The sequence below is a fragment of the Hyla sarda genome, chromosome 2, assembly GCF_029499605.1.
Source record: "Hyla sarda isolate aHylSar1 chromosome 2, aHylSar1.hap1, whole genome shotgun sequence".
NCBI classification, from domain to species: domain Eukaryota; kingdom Metazoa; phylum Chordata; class Amphibia; order Anura; family Hylidae; genus Hyla; species Hyla sarda.
Window position 1 is genome coordinate 111,370,892 of NC_079190.1, and position 19,284 is coordinate 111,390,175.

Sequence of the window (19,284 nt, forward strand, 5' to 3'; positions counted from 1 at the left end):
ATACAGGGCTAGTCTTCCAGCACCAAGCAGTGCATGTCCATCAATGAGGGGAGGAGGTGGAGTGCATGCTTAGGCTCAACATGACCTTTTTGACACGCAAAGGATGAATATGATCTAAAGCTGACAGATTACCTTTAACGGTCATTTATTATGCTTTGTCACTATACAGAACCTGCCTGTTCTGGGTAATACACACTTTTCCCTCATTCCTTAATAGGCTTAAGCCTGGTGTATTGGGAATAAATAAGGCAGAATCCTTGGAGTCATTTTGAGCATTGCTAGTGTTAAGTTAGTGATCAAAGCCAAGTATTTCCCGCTCACCAGTTCTCCTCGATAACTGCTCCAAACATATCTCTGCCCTTGAGTAGGGAGAGAGCCACCTCTGCTGCCTTGTGCTTCGCTGCCTTCTTGCTAGGTCCTTGACCTAAGAAAATGGAGAAACATAAGAAGGTGTCCCAGGAAGCAATATATCAGAATACATCTTTAAAGGAGTTGTTACATGAAGCAAAGCTGGTAAAAGAAGAACAAAAGTGCTATTTGTAGGTAAAATGTCCTTCATCCCTATAGTGTTTTCTCCTCCATGGATCTGATCAATTCCTGGTTTCCCCTCTGATCTGTGACCCTGCAGAGCACACACTTTCCCACAATCCCCCTTGCTTTCATGCACTGTGGAGACCAATTGCCATAACCTTCAGCAGACTGCAGTTGACTTGAGCATGTGTGACCGCCTCAGCGCGTTGTAACCAAGGGTAACCGTTATCAAAACAATGCAGCCAAATGGGGAATCAGAAAGTATATAGCTCTAAAGCAGGACATTTCCCTCGAATTCCTTGTCCATTTGAAATACATTTCATTTCACTTAATTCATCAATGTAGCCCTATTTTTTATGGGACAGACTCTTTAACCCTTTAAGGGGATATTATTAACTTTCCTCTTTGAATATCCATATTATTAAGCACCTCCCACTTTCTCTCATTTGCTGTTCATTACACACATGCTTTGATGTGAGGCCTTAGCTGCAGGACCATCTGCACCTCAGAGGGTGAGCCCTGTACCCATTGTTGTAGACCAGCCTCTGGTCTTGTGTGTTGGCTTTTAATACAGTGGTTTCAGGCCATTATTTAAACAATCTTTTGTTTTCTTATACTGTATATTGTGCAAAGAAAGTAATTATTGGAAAGTTACTGACACTCCATCTGTCTTGTGGGAATCAATTGGGTAACATATTTTCCTCTTTATATCATACTTTATCAATATAGGAAAGGTCTGCAAAAATGTATGAAAGTTTGGACATCATGAAGAGTGTCGGACACTGCTAGGTACTGCTACTGCCTCTCCTGTTATTCACTGGGTTGCTATGGAGGGGTTAACTGGTGTGTGTGGCAGAGTCTGCCTTTTTAGGCTGGGTTCATGCATTGTAAAATGGAAACAAAAAAAGGTCAGTTTTTTTAATCCAATATTGTATTATAGTAAAGTCTATAGAAAAGCAGCCGTCTGTGCGCACATTTAGTTTTTTTATTTTTTTTAAACTGTTTTTAACCCTTAGTGGACACCTGACATACAAGTACATCACTGTGCTCTAGTACTTGCGCACAGAGACTTACTTGTACGTTGCACTGTGATCAGAACCGGCCACTATCAGCAGCCGGGACCTCATGGATAATGGTGGATATCAGTGATCCCACTGATGCCCACCATTAACCCTTCAGATGTCGTAATCAACACTGATCACAGCATCTGAAGTACAAGGGGGGCGCTTACAGACACACAGAGACTTAAAGGGGTACTCCGGTGGAATATATATATATTTTTTAAATCAACTGGTGCCAGAAAGTTAAACAGATTTGTAAATTACTTCCATTAAAAAAATCTTAATCCTTCCAGTACTTATTAGCTGCTGAATACTACATAGGAATTTTTTTTTTTTTTGGGAACACAGTGCTCTCTGCTGATATCTCTGTCCATAGTAGCATATGTTTGCTATGGGGATTTTCTCCTACTCTGGACAATTCTTAAAATGGACAGAGATGGTTTGAGGAAGAAAAAAAAACAACTTAAAAGTAAAAAAAAAAAAAAAGTTAATAAAAGTAAATAAGCCCCTCCCACTGACCAGTACAGTTGATGTCACCAACAGATACACGAAAGGTAAAGTTGGGTTGATGGGCTTGTCCTTCAGCTTTGAGTAGGTCATACACGGGGGTCTTTCCTACCCGAGTCCCATATTCTTGCAGTAAGCTGATGGGGGTCTTCCCAGGACTCGACGCCAGCATCTGCTCTACACTGTGGAAAATCAAGAAGAGAAAAAGGTGATCTACATTTATCTTTATTGGCTAAAGTTAAACATATTTTTACATATGGCTTATGTGCTACATATAACAGTGTGAAAACAGAGAATGCAGCTAACAGTGAATCAGGACAGAGGCAGCCACTAGTTTGTATTCGGGCTGCATGAATTATCGCAATTGAATGGCTATAATTGCAGATTGCGAAATAACGATTTGGCCTTTCGCTAAATTTTTTGATTATCTAACTGGGAGGAGAGACAGTGGGCCGAACGCCGGAGGGGACAGGCCGCACGCACAAGAGCCGACAATCAGGGAAAGCAGAGTCGAGTTGTATGCTATGCTCCCCTGTGGTGCGGTGCAGGCCCTACATTGTGCAGCCGACTGTCTGTCCTCAGCAGTTCCTAGCGCTGCAAGGAGGTGAATTAACCCCTCTACGACTGGCCGCCATATGTATACATCGGAGCTGGTGGTGGGTCTATTAAGCGACCTTAGGAGCTGAGCTTGTTTCATACTGGCTAAAGCCAGACATCATAGATCCAGATGATATCCATCATTAACCCTTTAGACTCCACAATCAAAGTTGATTGTGGGGTCTAAAATACAGAAAACAAGTGCCGGTAGCTCAGCGGAGCTAATCGGGACACGCACAAGGTCCTGATTAGCTGAGAGGATGGGCAAAGAATCCCTACCTGCCTCTGTCCCATCTGATCAGTGCTCCAATAATGCAGGCAGCCGCAGCAGCCTGTAGTAATGGCACGCCGATAACACTGATCAATGCTGTGATATGGGCTCCTATGGCACAGCATTGGTCAGTGTCTGCAATCACAAGATTGCAAGTAGTAATCTGGCTCCAGCATTCAGAACAGTTTGTTCCAAATGCTGGGCAGCGGAGAACCCATTTAAGCTAATTTCTCCCCATTTCATATCCAAGCCCCTCAATTTTATGTTCAGTTAATGAACATGAAATTAGGGAATATTGAGGAATTGGCTATATAAAAAAGGCTGGGCGGTATACCGGTTCATACCGAATACCAAATTTTTTGGGCTGCACGATATAAATTTCCCCCCATACCGCAATACCAGTTGGGCCCCTCCTCCTCGGGAATGTATTATCAGCGCAGCGCTGTCCCCACATCAGGGAACTAATCCTATGTTTACCCGCCAGCACTGTCCTGCTCCCCCGAATTAAGGATCAGCCCAGCGGGGTACTACCCACAGATGTCAAGCACTGCCCCCCTCCTCTTTGTTGGGGGCCGCCGGAACTCTATACTGTACGCCAGTGGTCTCCAACCTGCAGACCTCCATATGTTGCAAAACTACAACTTCCAGCATGCTCGGACAGCCAACGGCTGTCCGGGCATGCTGGGAGTTGTGGTTTTGCAACAGCTGGAGGTCCGCAGGTTGGAGACCACTGCTCTACACTGTATCCCTATGCCCGGGCTGCAAAAGATACAGAAAATAAACTTTTAACTCACCCACCTCGACCGCACGCAGGGGACTGGAATGTGGACAGCTGTCAGCCTATCACCGGCCCGAGTGATGCCCCGCCCAGTGATAGGCTGAGCCCACTGTCATGTAAGAAGCCGGCTTCTTACATGGGGGGACAGAACAGCGCTGGCGGGTCACATGATTTGGGGGGGGTGAAAATACCGTTATATACCGTGGAACCGCCGTAAGTTAAAAAAAAATTCCGTGATACACATATCTGGTCATTTCGCCCAGCCCTAATTGAAATCGCAATAATTTACCCCCATAATTGCACTTGCACATTTTTCCCCATATCATGCAGCTTGTATGTAGCATCATGCCGATTCCTCTGGACATATGTATCTATATATTGGACTCTCATCCTCTATCAGAAATATTCAAGAGATGCCAATAACAGAGACATGTAATTGAAGTTGGATTGGCAGGGGGTCAACCAAAAAAGAAGGAAGTGGACACAGCACGTGTAAAGCAAAGCAGCACCTAAAAGGTTAGTGGGTGCTACAGTCAACAATTTAAAAAGGGAACAGGTCATCAGTTTTATGCTGTTAAAATGGGGGGGGGGGGGGGGGGGTAACAAAACTGGTGCAGGCAATGCTATGTCAGGACACTATGAATTACTCAGACATTTAAGAACAATTAGTTGGAGGGTACATTCACATGTACAGGATCTACCGCATATTTTTGCTGCATATTTTGTGCAGCTGATTTTGCAACCCCTTAACTTTAATAAGTGGCAAAATCAGCTGCAAAAATATGCAAGTGTGAATGTACCCTGATAACGCCACCGGGACCCATTAACTAGTTATGCAGTCATGGAGGAAGGTACCGGCGGCTGGTCCTCACATGCACTGAGTGACGCATCTACCCTATACACAAACAGGGGGCAGGAAGAACATCACCTCACACAGGGCAAATTTGAGTAATTCAAGAGGAATTCACTCAAGTAATTCCTCTTGAATCCTCCTCGCCAAATGAATGTACAATTTCCTCTGCCCATTGACTTTAACCCCTTAAGGACTCAGGGTTTTTCCGTTTTTGCACTTTCGTTTTTTCCTCCTTATCTTTTAAAAATCATAACCCTTTCAATTTTCCACCTAAAAATCCATATTATGGCTTATTTTTTGCGTCGCCAATTCTACTTTGCAGTGACATTAGTCATTTTACCCAAAAATTCACGGCGAGACGGAAAAAAAAAAATCATTGTGCGACAAAATCGAAGAAAAAACGCCATTTTGTAACTTTTGGGGGCTTCCGTTTCTACGCAGTGCATATTTTGGTAAAAATTACACCTTATAACTATTCTGTAGGTCCATACGATTAAAATGATACCCTACTTATATAGGTTGGATTTTGTTGCACTTCTGGAAAAAATCATAACTACATGCAGGAAAATTTATACGTTTAAAAATGTCATCTTCTGACCCCTATAACTTTTTTATATTTCCACGTACAGGGCGGTATGAGGACTAATTTTTTTGCGCCGTGATCTGAAGTTTTTATCGGTATGATTTTTGTTTTGATCGGACTTTTTGATCACTTTTTATAAATTTTTTAATGGTTTAAAAAGTGACCAAAAATGCGCTTTTTTTGACGTTGGAATTTTTTTGCGCGTACGCCATTGACCGTGCGGTTTAACTAATTATATATTTTTATAGTTCGGACATTTACGCACACGGCGATACAACATATGTTTATTTTTATTTTTTTTACACTGTTTTATTTTTTTATGGGAAAAGGGGGGCGATTCAAACTTTTATTAGGGAAGGGGTTAAATGACCTTTAACACTTTTTTTTTTTTTTACATTTTTTTTGCAGTGTTATAGGTCCCATAGGGACCTATAACACTGCACACACTGATCTTTTACACAGATCACAGGCGTGTATTAACACGCCTGTGATCAGTGTTATTGGCGCTTGACTGCTCCTGCCTGGATCTCAGGCACGGAGCAGTCATTCGCCGATCGGACACCGAGGAGGCAGGTAAGGGCCCTCCCGGTGTCCTGTCAGCTGTTCGGGACACCGCGATTTCACCGCGGCGGTCCCGAACAGCCCGACTGAGCAGCCGGGTCACTTTCAATTTAGAAGCGGCGGTCAGCTTTGACCGCCGCTTCTAAAGGGTTAATACAGCACATCGCCGCGATCGGCGATGTGTGGTATTCGCCGCGGGTCCCGGCCGTTGATGAGCGCCGGGACCAACGCGATATGATGCGGGATCGCGGCGAGATCCCGCTTCAAATCGCGGGAGCCGGCGCAGGACGTAAATATACGTCCTGCGTCGTTAAGGGGTTAAAGGGGTACTCCGGTGAAAACCTTTTTTCTTTTAAATCAACTGGTGGCAGAAAGTTAAACATATTTGTAAATTACTTCTATTAAAAAAATCTTAATCCTTCCAGTACTTATTAGCTGCTGAATGCTACAGAGGAAATTCCTTTCTGCTGACATCTCTGTCCATTTTAGCAACCATGCATAGCAGATGTCTGCTAAGGAAAACAATAAAGTGTTATTATAATATCAGCAGAGAGAACTGTGCTCGTGATGTCATCAGAGAGCATTACAAAAAAAAAAAAATTTCCTCTGTAGCATTCAGCAGCTAATAAGTACAGGAAGGATTAAGATTTTTTTTTAATAGAAGTAATTTACAAATATGTTTAACTTTCTGCCACCAGTTGATTTAAAAGAAAAAAGGTTTTCACCGGAGTACCCCTTTAATGTTTTTTCCGCTGTCCTGGTCACACTGCGGAAATTCTGCTAGCAGAATTCCGATGCTGAATTTTTTTCCGCTTGAAGAACGAACATGTTAGAAGTAAAAAAAAAAAGTTAATAGAAGTCAACGGTAAAAAAAAAAAATAAAATTCTGCCAGACATCGTTTTCAAGCAGAATTCGAGCAGAATTTAGAAAAGTAGATTAAATAGCCTCCTCCTTCATTCCCACATGGAAATTTCAATTCCACATGATGGAGAAGGCAACAAATTCCTGACCGAAATTGTTCCTCGTGAATTCCACTGAGGAATTCAAGAGGAATTCACGAGGAATAATTTTGGTCGGGAATTTGTTGCCTTCTCCATCAAGCGGAATTTCCATGCGAAGATGAAGAGGAATGAAGTATGAGGCTATTTATTCTACTTTTCTGAATTCCGCTTGAAAACAATGTCGGCAGAATTTATTTTTTTTATTTTTACCATTGACTTCTATTGGATTCTGCTCGCGGATTCTGCTTGAAGAATGAACATGCTCTTTCTTCAAGCGGAATGGAATTCAGCGTCAGAATTCCGCTAGCAGAATTTCCACAGTGTGAACAGGACAGCGGAAAACACATTAAAGTCAATGGGCAGAGGAGATGTGAATTAAGCTTGAGAGGAGAATTCAAGAGGAATTACTCAAGTAAATTCCTCAGCGTGAACGCACCTGGGGCAGATTTTCTCCCAGTTCTATAAGAATGCATTCACACAGGGCAGATTTGTTCTCAGCTATTAAAGGGTACCTCTCATCAAAAAAACTTTTGCTATATTATAGATTAATGTATGCAGAACAACTTTACAATTGCATGTTATTAAAAAATATGCTTCTTTCTATTTAATATTCCACTTTGAAGAAATGACCACTAGGGGTCCCTACCAGTCCTGGCAGCAAGCATTTCAGACTCATGCTGGAGTCCTAAACACTACGAGCTGCCAGTCTGCTTTGTTCACAAAGGAGAACACTCAGAGCTGCCAGCCTGCTTTGTTCACAGCCTGTTTGGCTGTGAACAAAGCAGGCTGGCAGCTCTGAGTGTTTAGGACTCCAGCATGAGTCAGAAATGCTTGCTGACAGGACTGATCGGGAAAAATACAATAGAAAGAAGCATATTTTTCATTAACATGCTATTGGAAAGTTATTCAACATTCATTAATCTAAAATATATCAAAAGTTTATTTGATTAGAGGTACCCTTTAAGGGTAATTCACACAGGGCAGATTTTCTCCCAGTTAGAAGGGCGAGTTCACACACTGCAGATTTTCTTTAACCCCTTAAGGACGCAGGACGTAAATGTACGTCCTGGTGAGGTGGTACTTAACGCACCAGGACGTACATTTACGTCCTAAGCATAACCGCGGGCATCGGAGCGATGCCCGTGTCATGCGCGGCTGATCCCGGCTGCTGATCGCAGCCAGGGACCCGCCGGCAATGGCCGACGCCCGCGATCTCGCGGGCATCCGCCATTAACCCCTCAGGTGCCGGGATCAAAACAGATCCCGGCATCTGCGGGAGTTCGCGATTTAAATGAACGATCGGATCGCCCGCAGCGCTGCTGCGGGGATCCGATCATTCATAACGCCGCACGGAGGTCCCCTCTCCTTCCTCCGTGCGGCTCCCGGCATCTCCTGCTCTGGTCTGAGATCGAGCAGAAGATGACCGATAATACTGATCTGTTCTATGTCCTATACATAGAACAGATCAGTATTAGCAATCATGGTATTGCTATGAATAGTCCCCTATGGGGACTATTCAAGTGTAAAAAAAAATGTAAAAAAATGTAAAAGTAAAAGTTAAAAAAAGTGAAATCCCCTCCCCCAATAAAAAAGTAAAACGTCCGTTTTTTCCTATTTTACCCCCAAAAAGCGTAAAAAACATTTTTTAGACATATTTGGTATCGCCGCGTGCGTAAATGTCCGAACTATTAAAATAAAATGTTAATGATCCCGTACGGTGAACGGCGTGAATGAAAAAAAATAAAAAAAGTCAAAAATTCCTACTTTTTTAATACATTTTATTTAAAAAAAAATTATAAAAAGTGTATTAAAAGTTTTTTATATGCAAATGTGGTATCAAAAAAAAGTACAGATCATGGCGCAAAAAATGAGCCCCCATACCGCCACTTATACGGAAAAATAAAAAAGTTAGAGGTCATCAAAATAAAGGGATTATAAACGTACTAATTTGGTTAAAAAGTTTGTGATTTTTTTTAAGCGCAACAATAATATAAAAGTATATAATAATGGGTATCATTTTAATCGTATTGACCCTAAGAATAAAGAACACACGTCATTTTTACCATAAATTGTACGGCGTGAAAACAAAACCTTCCAAAATTAGCAAAATTGCGTTTTTCGTTTTAATTTCCCCACAAAAATAGTGTTTTTTGGTTGCTTCATACATTTTATGATATAATGAGTGATGTCATTACAAAGGACAACTGGTCGCGCAAAAAACAAGCCCTAATACTAGTCTGTGGATGAAAATATAAAAGAGTTATGATTTTTAGAAGGCGAGGAGGAAAAAATGTAAAAATTAAATTGTCCTTAAGGCCAAAATGGTCTGAGTCCTTAAGGGGTTAAGGTACCATTTCCCAACCAGGGTGACTCCAGCTGTAGCACAACTACAATTCCCAGCATGCCCAGACAGCCTTTGGCCACCCTGGTTGGGAAACACAGCTCTAAGGTATAAAGGTGCATTCACACACTGCAGATTTGCTGCAGATATTCCTGAACCTGTCCCTTTCATTCTATGAAGTATTAGAAATACTACTCCCCAGCACATCCACATTCAGAGGAATAGAAAGGAGTTTCAGTCACAATTATCTGCAGGGAAATCCGCAGCGTGAGTACATCTCCCTGAGAGGAGGTAGAGCCCAGTCTGCCAGTATGAAGACTACAGTGGCCGGGGCAGGACATCTTCTAGCTCTCTATAGTGACATGAGGACTATAGTCACACACAGACTACACTATCCTTTATTATCCGCGCCATACTGTGCAGAGGAACCTTCCCGGGTAGACTGCGCCTCCTACCTGGGACACCCGGAGCACGTCTGGTTCCCACAGTCCTCGGTCTCACTCATTCCCTCCTGCTCTCCGCTCACCAGCAACAATGGCCGGGGCGGGAAGTATGGCTCCGGGAGGTCAAACCCTCATAAACCCCGAGGCTCGCTGGGAGTTGTAGTGAGAACGCACACGCTACGTACACACGGTGCTTTATTAAAAACTACATTTCCCGGCATGCCACGGCGACCAATCACGTATCGCTTTGGTATTTAAGCGTCCGCACGGTTATAGGCAGATAGCCTATCCGCTATGACAGCAGCGCCACAGGCATGTGGCGGCATTAAGCCACGCCCACTACATCCACGTGGCGCTTGCTTTGCAATCTGATTGGATGAGTTGTCATGCTCGGTCCTCGCACTAAACCTTACTTTCAAGCAGCACAGAGACTCTGTTATGTCTATGACAAGCCACGCCCCCATGCCTCCTATTGGTTGAGATGAGGCAGCTCTCTTCTGGACAAGATCGCCTCTTGTAGGGGGCGGGGCTATGAGGCTGCTGGACATGGAGGGTTCGCTGCTGAAATGGACCAATTACTTGTCTGGTACGTTCTGTACTGCAGCCGGGGACCGGGAGGGTACCGGGGGATTCTGTGTAGGGATATGTGGGTCACCGGGTTCTGATAGGTAACTTTCTTTTCAAGGATGGAAAAATCCTCTTTGTATGTAAGCTGGGACTTGTAGTCCTTTTGTAGGTGCAGCAGAAGATTTACATAAAATGGAGCGTGCTTCCACAGTGGTGTTTCCCAATCTGTGGCTGTCCAGCTGTTGCAAAACTACAACCCCCATCATGCCCTGACAGCCGCAGGTTAGGAAACACTGTTCTGTATGGTTCTGATTAACCCCTTAAGGACTGCATTTTCTTTTTTTTTTTTCCTTACCTTTTAAAAAAATTATAACCCTTTCAATTTTCCACCTAAAAATCCAGATGATGGCTTATTTTTTGGGCCACCAATTCTACTTTGTAATGACGTCAGTCATTTTGCCCAAAAATCTACGGCGAAACGGAAAAAAAATAATCATTGTGAGACAAAATTGAAAAAAAAACTCTTGGGGGCTTCCGTTTCTACGTAGTACATTTTTCGGTAAAAATGACACCTTCTCTTTATTCTGTAGGTCCATACGATTAAAATGATACCTTACTTATATAGATTTGATTTTGTCGTACTTTTAGAAAAAATCATAACTACATGCAGGAAAATTTATACGTTTAACCCCTTAAGGGGTTTTTTCCGTTTTTGCATTTTCGTTTTTTGCTCCTTGCCTTTAAAAAATCATAACTCTTTCAATTTTGCACCTAAAAATCCATATGATGGCTTATTTTTTGCGCCACCAATTCTACTTTGTAACGACGTCAGTCATTTTGCCCAAAAATCTACGGTGAAACGGGAAAAAAATCATTGTGCGACAAAATTGAAAAAAAAAACGCTGTTTTGTAATTTTTGGGGGCTTCCGTTTCTACGTAGTAAATTTTTCGGTAAAAATGACACCTGATATGTATTCTGTAGGTCCATACGATTAAAATGATACCCTACTTATATAGGTTTGATTTTGTTGGACTTCTGGAAAAAATCATAACTACATGCAGGAAAATTAATACGTTTAAAATTGTCATCTTCTGACCCCTATAACTTTTTTATTTTCCGTGTATGGGGCGGTATGAGGGCTCATTTTTTGCGCCGTAATCTGAAGTTTTTAACGGTACCATTTTTGCATTGATAGGACTTATTGATCGCTTTTTATTAATTTTAAATTGATATAAAAAGTGACCAAAAATGCACTATTTTGGACTTTTGAATTTTTTTGCGCGCACGCCATTGACCGAGCGGTTTAATTAATGATAAATTTTTATAATTTGGACATTTCCGCACGCGGTGATACCATATATGTTTATTTTTATTTACACTGTGTTTTTTTTTTTTTTTATTGGAAAAGGGGGGTGATTCAAACTTAATAGGGGAGGAGTTAAATGATCTTTATTCACTTTTTTTTTCACTTTTTTTTTGCAGTGTTATAGGTCCCATAGGGACCTATAACACTGCATACACTGATCTTCTATGTTGATCACTGATTTCTCATAAGAAACCAGTGATCAACGATTCTGCCGCATGACTGCTCATGCCTGGATCTCAGGCACTGAGCAGTCATTCGGCGATCGGACAGCGAGAAGGCAGGAAGGGGCCCTCCCGCTGTCCTGTCAGCTGTTCGGGATGCCGCGATTAGCCGCGGCTATCCCGAACAGCCCGACTGAGCTAGCCGGGAACTTTAACTTTTAGCCGCGCGGCTCAGCTCTGAGCGCGCGGCTAAAGGGTTAATAGCGCGCGGCGCTGCGCGCTATTAGAGGAGGGTCCCGGCTTCACTATGACGCCGGGACCGCCGTGATATGACGCGGGGTTACTGTGTAACCCCGCGTTATATCAGAAGAGCAGGACCAAGGACGTACCGGTACATCCTTGGTCCTTAAGGGGTTAAAAATGTCATCTTCTGACCACTCTAACTTTTTTATTTTTCCACATAGGGGGATGTATGAGGGCTAATTTTTTGCGTCATGATCTGAAGTTTTTAGCGGTACCATATTTGTTTTGATCAGACTTTTTGATCGCTTTTTATTCATTTTTTTTAATGGTATAAAAAGTGACCAAAGATACGCTATTTTGGGATTCAGAATTTTTTTACATGTACGCCATTGACCGTGCGGTTTAATTAACGATATATTTTTATAGTTGGGACATTTACGCATGCGGCGATACCACATATGTTTATATTTATTTTTGTTTACATAGTTGTTTTTTTTTTTTTTATGGGAAAAGGGGGTGATTCAGATTTTTATTAGGGAAGGGGTTAAATCACATTTATTAACACTTTATTTTCTTTTTTCTCCTGCAATGGTATAGCCCCCATAGGGTAGTATAACATTGCACACACTGATCTCCTACACTGATCACCTCCATGCAGGAACCTAGGTGGTGAATACAGAACTGATCATCGTCCAGAACCTCGTAGTTCGATTCTGGCGTCCTGTAAGGCTATGTTCACACTGAGGAATTGGAGAGGAATTTCCACAAGTAATTCTGCTCGCTTTTTCCTCTCCAATTCATTCGGCAGTGAAAATCCCCATAGAGCTGTGCAGAATTTCTGCCCCTCAGTTCACACTGAGGAATTTCCACAAGCAGAATTCTGACGAGGAAATCTGTTCCGCTTGAAGAAAGAACATGTTCTTTCTTTCAGGCGGAATCAGCGTCTTACTCCCATAGAGATCAATGTTATTTTATTTTTTTTCAATCAGAATCATTTCCACGCGGAATTGGTGTGGAATTGGCGCGGAATTTCCGCATGGATAAAAAGAGAATAATATATATATACAGTAGTCCCTCAAGTTACAATATTAATTGGTTCCAGGACGACCATTGTATGTTGAAACCATTGTATGTTGAGACCATAACTCTATGGAAACCTGGTAATTGGTTCGGAAGCCTCCAAAATGTCATCAAAAATAGGAAAAAGTGAGGGATAAACAAAAATAAGTAGATAACTAATATAGATATAGCAAATCCTTATATATAAAAGTAAGAAAGATCTGCTGGGAGCTGTAAATTGCTATCCGTCAGTGTTTCCCGACAGGGTGCCTCCAGCTGTTGCAAAACTACAACTCCCAGCATGCCCGGACAGCCAAAGGCTGTCCGGGCATGCTGAGAGTTGTAGTTTTGCAACAGCTGGAGGCACCTTGGTTGGGAAATGCTGGTCTATGTAGAGGACAGGAGCTTCTTCAGGGTTCTGTACAGAATACAAAATGTCCTAAAAAAGTAACATGGAGCCGCCCTCACCTGGTGTCCAAAGGAGCAGCAAATCCTGGCACAGGTAAAGAGTAGTACAGAACATGTAATACCTCCCTGTACTGCAGGGGGCTCTACCAGACACCAGTCAGTGCATACACTTCAGTAATACAGGGATTTTACAAGTAAAATGCCCATTCTGATGGGTCAGTTCTTCCGGCCATTGACAGGTATCACAGATCTGGACTGTCCGTAGCATTGTATGTTGAGTCTGGTTTCAAGTTACAATGGTCCAGAAAAGACCATTGTATGTTGAAACTATTGTATGTTGAGGCCATTGTAAGTTGAGGGATCACTATATATATATATATATATATATATATATATATATATATATTATACTCTTCTCCTCCTCCGCTTGAAATTTTCATTTCCGCGTGTGGAATTCCGCTCGAATTCCGCGCAAAATCACTGTGAGTTCTTGTTCTCGATTTCCGCCCCAATTCCTCAGTGTGAACATGCCCTAAAGCTCTCCTGTGTGACTCACATTTGTCAGCAGCCGGCAGTATGGCACGGCTTCCCGCCACTGCGGGTACACACAGGAGAGCTTTACAGGACGCCAGAATCAAACTAGGTTCTAGACGATGATCAGCTCTGTATTCACCACCTAGGTTCCTCACAAATACTAGGTGGTGTCACTTTGTCAAGACGGTCTGAACTATCTTTGAGGGCTGTGACTGTATTGGCAGCCCTCAATGCACTATTTGCAGCTATATCTTATATACAGTCATGGCCGTAAATGTTGGCACCCCTGAAATTTTTCTAGAAAATGAAGTATTTCTCACAGAAAAGGATCGCAGTAACACATGTTTTGCTATACACATGTTTATTCCCTTTGTGTGTATTGGAACTAAACCAAAAAAGGGAGGAAAAAAAGCTAATTGGACATAATGTCACACCAAACTCCAAAAATTAGCTGGACAAAATTATTGCCACCCTTTCAAAATTGTGGAAAAATAAGATTGTTTCAAGCATGTGATGCTACTTTAAACCCACCTGGGGCAAGTAACAAGTGTGGGCAATATAAAAATAACACCTGAAAGCAGATAAAAAGGAGAGAAGTTCACTTAGTCTTTGCATTGTGTGTCTGTGTGTGCCACACTAAGCATGGACAACAGAAAGAGGAGAAGAGAACTGTCTGAGGACTTGAGAACCAAAATTGTGGAAAAATATCAACAATCTCAAGGTTACAAGTCCATCTCCAGAGATCTAGATTTGCCTTTGTCCACAGTGCGCAACATTATCAAGAAGTTTGCAACCCATGGCACTGTAGCTAAACTCCCTGGGCATGGACACAAGAGAAAAATTGATGAATGGTGTCAATGCAGGATAGTCCGGATGGTGGATAAGCAGCCCCAAACAAGTTCCAAAGATATTCAAGCTGTCCTGCAGGCTCAGGGAGCATCAGTGTCAGCGCGAACTATCTTTCGGCATTTAAATGAAATGAACACTATGGCAGGAGACCCAGGATGACCCCACTGCTGACACAGAGATATAAAAAAGCAAGACTACATTTTGCCAAAATGAACTTGAGTAAGCCAAAATCCTTCTGGGAAAAAAATTATGTGGACAGATGAGACCAAGATAGAGCTTTTTTGGTAAAGCACATCATTCTACTGTTTACTAAAAACGGAATGAGGTCTACAAAGAAAAGAACACAGTACCTACAGTGAAATATGGTGGAGGCTCAATTATGTTTTGGGGTTGTTTTGCTGCCTTTGGCACTTGGCACTGGGTACCTTGAATGTGTGCAAGGCATCATGAAATCTGAGGATTACCAATGGATTTTGGGTCGCACTGTACAGCCCAGTGTCAGAAAGCTGGGTTTGCATCCGAGATCTTTGGTCTTCCAGCAGGACAATGACCCCAAACATATGTCAAATAGCACCCAGAAATGGATGGAAGCAAAGCTCTGGAGAGTTCTGAAGTGGCCAGCATCTAAATCCCAGCCCATTTTTGGAGTTTGGTGTGACATTATGTCCAATTTGCTCCCCCCCCCCCCCCCTTTTTTGGTTTAGTTCCAATACACACAAAGGGAATAAAAATTTGTATAGCAAAACCTGTGTTACTGCAATCCTTTTCTGTGAGAAATATTTCATTTTCTTGAAAATTTTCAGGGGTGCCAACATTTACGGCCATGACTGTATATTCTCTGATTTATTATCTGACATATATTACCTGATACTGTCACAGGGGACTGGGGTGCAGATTCTCTGTCTATTATTTTGACTTGTTGCTAGACACACACTGTATGCAGCCCCTGATGAGGTCACAAAGATTGGTGTACCGAAACGCGTAGGTCATTGTGAGTTGTCGGTGTGCCAGATACTTGCATATATTTAGTGCTTTGTATATACCTTGGCATTACTATTTTATACTATGTGTATTAACTGCGTGTAATATGGTAATTTGCGTATATTGGTATCAGAAAACCATTATTGGTGTGTTCTGGATCTTTCAATCACTTTGTGTGTTACTTTTAATGGATTAGATTAAAAGTTAAAGGAGAATTCCAGAATGTAAAAATTGTCCCCCATACTGCCGGCAGTAAAAAAAAGAAAGATGTACATACCTTCCTCCGCTCCACCGGGGCCTCCGGTAACCGGCTCCGATCTCCGCCGTGATCCTCTTCTTGGTGGTCGGAGAATCATACTGCACTCAGCCAATCACCAGCCGCAGCAAAGTCTGACTCGGCCGGCGATAGGCTGAGCGGCAGTGTGAGAACGCTTCAGGACACAAAATACTTCACTACACCGGCACCTGCTGCCGGGGCCGAAAATGTCACACTGCCGCTCAGCCTATCACCGGTCGAGTCAGGACTTCGCTGTGGCTGGTGATTGGCTGAGCGCAGTAAGACTCGCCGATCACCGGCAACAAGGAAGAGGATCGTGGCGGAGCCGGTTACCGGAGGCCCCGGGGGAGCGGAGGAAGGTATGTGCATCTTTATTTTTTTACTGCCGGCAGTATGGGGGACAATTTTTATATTCCGGAGTTCTCCTTTAAGTTTTATTTCACTTCCTCCCCCTTCTTTTTCCTTATTTACTATTGGGAGTACTTTACCCTTGGTGAGTAGATACCTGTATAATTTCTACGCCCCAGTTAACTTTTATATTATTGAAGTCTAGGGGTATACCACAACATACATATCTACCGGTACCGTTTAGACATATGTTTACACCGTATTGCTGTGGTTTACATGTGAGCAAACCCTAAGTAAGGGAAGAATCTTTAAAGGGTACCTCTCATCAAATAAACTTTTGATATATTTTAGATTAATGAATGTTGAATAACTTTCCAATAGCATGTTAATGAAAAATATGCTTCTTTCTATTGTATTTTTCCCGATCAGTCCTGTCAGCAAGCATTTCTGACTCATGCTGGAGTCCTAAACACTCAGAGCTGCCAGCCTGCTTTGTTCACAGCCAAACAGGCTGTGAACAAAGCAGGCTGGCAGCTCTGAGTGTTCTCCTTTGTGAACAAAGCAGACTGGCAGCTCGTAGTGTTTAGGACTCCAGCATGAGTCTGAAATGCTTGTTTCCAGGACTGGTAGGGAGACCCCTAGTGGTCATTTCTTCAAAGTGGAAAATTAAATAGAAAGAAGCATATTTTATTTTTTTTTTTTAATCAAAGGAAGTATTTATTAGTACAGTAGTAAACAACAAGGGTCCGCATAAGACACATTCCGCTGAAAGCGTAACAACGTAGGTAAGTTTAGCTATAGCTAGCCACAGTCAATGTGAGTCTAGCAGTATATAGAACATTGAAATGGCAGGGATGTGGACCATTTACAGAAAAACTCCATTCTCAATGTAAGCTTTCTCTACGTTGGTAGTGCAGACATCACAACTAATAAATCCATAGAACACATTAGTATCAAAGAGAAATGTAAACTACAACAAACAAAAAAAAAAAAAAAAAAAAAACAAATGTATATAGATATGAAACATCAGTGAGAGAAGGTGGGGCAAGAGAAGTAAGAAGGAGAGAAAGAAAAAGAGAGAGAGGGGAGGGACAAAAGGTAGAGACATTGGGGGGGGGGGGGCAGGAGAGGTAGCAAAGTCGGGGGCTAGAGGGGAGAGGGCACTCAGACTGCGAGAGTATGGGTAAAAGAGAGTAGTACACTCACCGCAAATGGATCTAGTCGACCCAGCCTCACGACTCCAGCCTCGTCCTCCCAAGGAAACCGCCGTCTGTCAAGTAAAGTAGGGTCATGTCTCATGGGCTATCCCTAGCTGTGTAGAGTGGGGAGTCAATGAAGGCCAGCCAGGGTCGCCAAATTGAAATGTACCTTTCCTGTCTACCATGAGAGTCTGCCATCAACTCTTCCATCCGGCACAGGAAGAGAACTTCCTTGTACCATTCCGAGATGGTCGGAGGGAGGGGACTCCTCCAACGTCTGGGTATAACCGTCCGTGCAGCCATCAATAGGAAGTGTGCTAATCTCTTAGAGGGTGTTTGTCTGGAAACCGGTAGAATGGATAGCAGCAGAGCTTTAGGATCATTTGGGTAAGATACTCCGGAGATGTGCGCTATACGGGACAGCACAAGCCCCCAAAACTCTCCAAGCACAGGGCATGACCACCAAATATGGGTCATTGACCCATGGGGGGTGTCACATCGCCAGCACAAATCAGGCACGGTCGGGAAAAAACGGTGTAGAACAGAGGGGACTCTATACCAGCGGGACAACAACTTGTAGTTGGTCTCCTGTGCTCTGCATGAGATGGACAGGCGATGACACATAGTGAATGCAGCAGTCCAGTCAGAAGGCGCATAGGTCGTGTGCAGCTCTGACTCCCACTCCGCCACAAACCGAGGCGGAGACTGGGCCGCCTCCTCTAATAATAGGCCATAAATCTGGGAGACTGGTCTGGCCGGAGCGGAGCCAGAAGAGCACATCTTCTCTAGGGGTGATAGTGATCTGGCCAATTGTAGAGTCTGTCCTGTTGTCTTAATGAAGTGGTCCAATTGCAAGTATTGCATATATGTATAAGGCGTGCGGAGGGTAGTGGGTATTAAGTCTGCATAAGGTCTTATCAGGGTACCGTTTAGGAAGGAGCTCAAGGGGAGAGGCACGTCCCGCGGTCTCCCCAAAAACTCATTGCAGTGTAGGCCGGGTTCAAAAAGCGGGTTACCCAGTACAGGCGTCAGTGGTCCATTAGGGCTAATCAATCCACGTCCCGTAATGTATCGACGATACGCCGTGATCAGTTCCTTAGTCACCCAAGGCAAGTCCCTCAAAACTCTCTGTGGGATAGCACTACGGGGTAACCACGGGAAGGAGGTGGTGAGGCCACTTACTGTTGTCTCCACCGCCACCCATCTCTTGGAGGTTCGGCCATGGAAGAAATCCAAAAGTCTCGCCAGTGTAGCCGCGATATAATAGGCTTTGCAGTCCGGGACCGCCAAGCCCCCCACTTGCTTACGTCTGACCAAGATCTGTTTGGCTATCCTCGACGGTCTACCAGCCCAAATGAACGCTCGGAACAAGCTGTCCAGTTTTTTAAAGAAGGGGGGTGGGAGTGCTATCGGGACCGTCTGGAATAAATAGAGCAGCCTTGGGAGCACGTTCATTTTTAGAATGTTCGTTTTGCCCAACCATGAGAAAGTCCCCTTAGTCCATTTACGTAGATCCCTATCAATGGATAACAATAGGGGTTGGAAGTTTAGGGCAAAGCTATCGGAAAGGTTTGAAGGAACCTGAACCCCAAGGTATTTGATCGAGACTGAGTTCCATCGGAAGGGGTGATCACGTTTAAGTTGATCCACCATCACCTCCGGGAGCGTGACATTGAGGGCCATACTTTTGGAGAAGTTAATTTTGTGGTTACTAAAATGGGAATACAATGCAATAGCCCGTAGTATGGCAGGGAGAGATGACT

The 19,284-nt window shown here is 43.2% G+C and overlaps 2 protein-coding genes across 4 annotated transcripts in view; one reads left to right on the forward strand and one right to left on the reverse strand.

The window, feature by feature from the left end:
* TARBP2 (TARBP2 subunit of RISC loading complex) overlaps window positions 1-9,804 on the reverse strand; it is a 29,277-nt gene extending 19,473 nt beyond the window's left edge. The window contains exons 1-3 of the mRNA XM_056555213.1: window positions 9,541-9,804; window positions 2,112-2,281; window positions 322-424 (exon numbers count right to left, since the gene is read on the reverse strand). Coding sequence (XP_056411188.1) covers window positions 322-424; window positions 2,112-2,281; window positions 9,541-9,590 — 323 coding nt within the window. The 5' untranslated portion in view covers window positions 9,591-9,804. The remainder of the gene's footprint in view (window positions 1-321; window positions 425-2,111; window positions 2,282-9,540) is intronic.
* LOC130355285 (pleckstrin homology domain-containing family A member 3-like) overlaps window positions 2,198-19,284 on the forward strand; it is a 34,062-nt gene continuing 16,975 nt past the window's right edge. Inside the window, exons 1-2 of one of the 3 annotated variants that reach the window (XM_056555216.1) lie at window positions 2,198-2,307; window positions 4,146-4,261. Coding sequence is in view for 2 of the 3 variants with exons in the window: in XM_056555215.1 (XP_056411190.1) it covers window positions 10,060-10,114 (55 nt within the window). In the remaining variant the exon portion in view is untranslated. Of the gene's footprint in view, window positions 2,308-4,145; window positions 4,262-9,928; window positions 10,115-19,284 lie in introns of those variants that run through there. The other 2 variants (XM_056555215.1, XM_056555214.1) reach the window with 2 other exon arrangements.